The sequence below is a fragment of the Oncorhynchus keta genome, chromosome 8, assembly GCF_023373465.1.
Source record: "Oncorhynchus keta strain PuntledgeMale-10-30-2019 chromosome 8, Oket_V2, whole genome shotgun sequence".
Lineage (NCBI taxonomy): Eukaryota > Metazoa > Chordata > Actinopteri > Salmoniformes > Salmonidae > Oncorhynchus > Oncorhynchus keta.
Window position 1 is genome coordinate 974,039 of NC_068428.1, and position 4,072 is coordinate 978,110.

A 4,072-nucleotide genomic window follows, 5' to 3' on the forward strand; every position below is an offset into this window, starting at 1 on the left:
TTTCTGCATCCTTTGACTCTCTATGTCCCCTATCCTCCAGGCCGGCCCGGTCCTCCCCTCCCGCTCCGTGGCTCGACGACTCATTGCGAGCTCACAGAACAGGGCTCCCGTGCAGCCGAGCGGAAATGGAGGAAAACTCGCCTCCCTGCGGACCTGGCATCCTTTCACTCCCTCCTCTCTACATTTTCCTCCTCTGTCTCTGCTGCTAAAGCCACTTTCTACCATTCTAAATTCCAAGCATCTGCCTCTAACCCTAGGAAGCTCTTTGCCACCTTCTCCTCCCTCCTGAATCCTCCTCCCCCCTCCTCCCTCTCTGCAGATGACTTCGTCAACCATTTTGAAAAGAAGGTTGACGACATCCGATCCTCGTTTGCTAAGTCAAATGACACCGCTGGTTCTGCTCACACTGCCCTACCCTATGCTCTGACCTCTTTCTCCCCTCTCTCTCCAGATGAAATCTCGCGTCTTGTGACGGGCCGCCCAACAACCTGCCCGCTTGACCCTATCCCCTCCTCTCTTCTCCAGACCATTTCCGGAGACCTTCTCCCTTACCTCACCTCGCTCATCAACTCATCCCTGACCGCACAGCTACGTCCCTTCCGTCTTCAAGAGAGCGAGAGTTGCACCCCTTCTGAAAAAACCTACACTCTATCCCTCCGATGTCAACAACTACAGACCAGTATCCCTTCTCTCTTTTCTCTCCAAAACTCTTGAGCGTGCCGTCCTTGGCCAGCTCTACCGCTATCTCTCTCAGAATGACCTTCTTGATCCAAATCAGTCAGGTTTCAAGACTAGTCATTCAACTGAGACTGCTCTTCTCTGCGTCACGGAGGCGCTCCGCACTGCTAAAGCTAACTCTCTCTCCTCTGCTCTCATCCTTCTAGACCTATCGGCTGCCTTCGATACTGTGAACCATCAGATCCTCCTCTCCACCCTCGCCGAGTTGGGCATCTCCGGCGCGGCCCACGCTTGGATTGCATCCTACCTGACAGGTCGCTCCTACCAGGTGGCGTGGCGAGAATCTGTCTCCTCACCACGCGCTCTCACCACTGGTGTCCCCCAGGTCTCTGTTCTCGGCCCTCTCCTATTCTCGCTATACACCAAGTCACTTGGCTCTGTCATAACCTCACATGGTCTCTCCTATCATTGCTATGCAGACGACACACAATTAATCTTCTCCTTTCCCCCTTCTGATGACCAGGTGGCGAATCGCATCTCTGCATGTCTGGCAGACATATCAGTGTGGATGACGGATCACCACCTCAAGCTGAACCTCAGCAAGACGGAGCTCCTCTTCCTCCCGGGGAAGGACTGCCCGTTCCATGATCTCGCCATCACGGTTGACAACTCCATTGTGTCCTCCTCCCAGAGCGCTAAGAACCTTGGCGTGATCCTGGACAACACCCTGACGTTCTCAACTAACATCAAGGCGGTGTCCCGTTCCTGTAGGTTCATGCTCTACAACATCCGCAGAAATACGACCCTGCCTCACACAGGAAGCGGCGCAGGTCCTAATCCAGGCACTTGTCATCTCCCGTCTTGATTACTGCAACTCGCTGTTGGCTGGGCTCCCTGCCTGTGCCATTAAACCCCTACAACTCATCCAGAACGCCGCAGCCCGTCTGGTGTTCAACCTTCCCAAGTTCTCTCACGTCACCCCGCTCCTCCGCTCTCTCCACTGGCTTCCAGTTGAAGCTCGCATCCGCTACAAGACCATGGTGCTTGCCTACGGAGCTGTGAGGGGAACGGCACCTCAGTACCTCCAGGCTCTGATCAGGCCCTACACCCAAACAAGGGCACTGCGTTCATCCACCTCTGGCCTGCTCGCCTCCTACCACTGAGGAAGTACAGTTCCGCTCAGCCCAGTCAAAACTGTTCGCTGCTCTGGCCCCCAATGGTGGAACAAACTCCCTCACGACGCCAGGACAGCGGAGTCAATCACCACCTTCCGGAGACACCTGAAACCCCACCTCTTCAAGGAATACCTAGGATAGGATAAGTAATCCTTCTCACCCCCCTAAAAAGATTTAGATGCACTATTGTAAAGTGGCTGTTCCACTGGATGTCATAAGGTGTATGCACCAATTTGTAAGTCGCTCTGGATAAGAGCGTCTGCTAAATGACTTAAATGTAAATGTAAATAGTAGCTTGTTGGATCTAACCTGAATGAACAAGTACCACCAATAGTACCACCAACTTTTAGAGAGTTGTTGGCCAATTCAAAATGTAGATGAGGCTTTTGACCCGATGCCAAATTAACTGTTAGAGTTGTCCAGTGTTTTCTGTTTTTCTATATTTGAGGCGAGACCCAGATGCAGATGGTTGGAGTTTAAGATGTTTAATAAATCCAAAGGGAGTAGGCAAGAGAATGGTCATGGACAGGCAAAAGGTCAAAACCAGTTCAGAGTTCAGGGGGTACCGAAGGGCAGGCAGGCTTGAGGTCAGGGCAGGCAGAATGGTCAGGCAGGCTGGCATGGAGTCCAGAAAAACATGCAAGGGTCAGAACCGGGAGGACTAGCAAAAGGAGAAAAGGGCAAAGCAGGAAAACGGGAAAACCGCTGGTAGGCTTGGACATAAGACAAACTGGCACAGAGAGACAGGAAACACAGGGATAAATACACTGGGGAAAACAAGCGACACCTGGAGGGGGTGGAGACAATAACGAGGACAGGTGAAGCAGATCTGCTACCGCACTGCAAGCGGTACTGGAGCGCCAAGTCTAGGTCCAAGAGGCTTCTAAACAGCTTCTACCCCCAAGACATAAGAATCCTGAATATCTAATCAAATGGCTACCCAGACCATTTGCATTGCACCCACCCCTCTGTTACGCTGCTGCTACTCTCTGTTTATTTTCTATGCATAGTCACTTTAATAACTCTACCTACATGTACATATTACCTCAATTGCCTCGACTAACCAGTGCACCCTCACATTGACTCTGTACCAGTATCCCCTGTATAGAGCCTCGCTTGTTCTTTTACTGATGCTATTTATTTATTTTTTTACTTTCATTTTCTATTTTTTACATAACTTGTTTTATTTTTTCTTAACTTCTTAAAGTATTGTTGGTTAAGGGCTTGTAAGTAAGCATTTCACTGTAAGGTCTACTACACCTGTTGTATGTGACAAATACAATTTGTTTTGATTGGAAAGGTATTGAAAACAGGGGTGGCAAGAATTTTGACATATCTTTTCGAGAATCGTTTTTATTACTTGTAAAACAAAATATCAATTGTATTAGTATAACATAATGTCCTTTATTTTTGCTACTTTTTTGCTACAATATAGCTCAGTATTTGTATTATTTATTTTATACAGTATTTTTTGCTGATCTTTATCAAGGGTGCCAATAACTGTGTCATCCCCACTGTCTGAAAATGGAATTCTTCAGTGTCAGTCATGTTGAAATTAAACAGGCAAACTACATACTGAACATAATGTATTTTCAAAAGATTTGAGGCCTGATTGGGCTAATCAAGATTTTTTTCCCAAGTTTGAGTAATGACCTCTTATAAAGAGGGTGGTATTTGGAAAGGGAACATGGAAAGTGTCTTCTGAATGGGAGGTCAAAGAGTATACAGAACTTTGCTCAATGGAAAAAAACATTTTATGTCACAGTGTTTGTTAGTAGTCAATCTAGAGCCTGCCATGTTTCCCTCAAACTGAACCCTCATAAATGTGATTGGTGATCCTAATTACTTAGGAGCAGCGTCTCAATGTTGGCTGATGCTTGTAGATTTACCTTTATTTGGTTTATAGGCAACCCGCCAAGTACACATCTTCAACTTCCATAAATTATAAATGAAACAGGGTGGGCCAAACATTTACATCCCAGTGAGCAAAATGACATTGAGAAGTACATTTTTTTAATCTTGAAAATTTTCGTTTCTGAATGAAAGTTGAACGGACGTTGAAAATACATATTTTACAGAAATTGAACATACAATTTCTTTCTGTCATTGTTTCTATGGCAGCATTTGAACCATACATCAAAAGCTTTAAACTGCACCCGTTGGTTTGGCCTCGTTTTGTTTGGCTTGCTCCTTAAGAAATGCTGGCGACCATGACAGAA

General features: G+C 47.0%; 1 protein-coding gene across 1 annotated transcript in view; it reads left to right on the forward strand.

Moving 5' to 3' along the window:
* The first annotated feature begins 1,071 nt into the window (after nt 1–1,071).
* Nucleotides 1,072–4,072, forward strand: part of LOC127931578 (uncharacterized) — a 110,308-nt gene continuing 107,307 nt past the window's right edge. Inside the window, exon 1 of the mRNA XM_052524720.1 lies at nt 1,072–1,449. Coding sequence (XP_052380680.1) covers nt 1,247–1,449 — 203 coding nt within the window. The 5' untranslated portion in view covers nt 1,072–1,246. The remainder of the gene's footprint in view (nt 1,450–4,072) is intronic.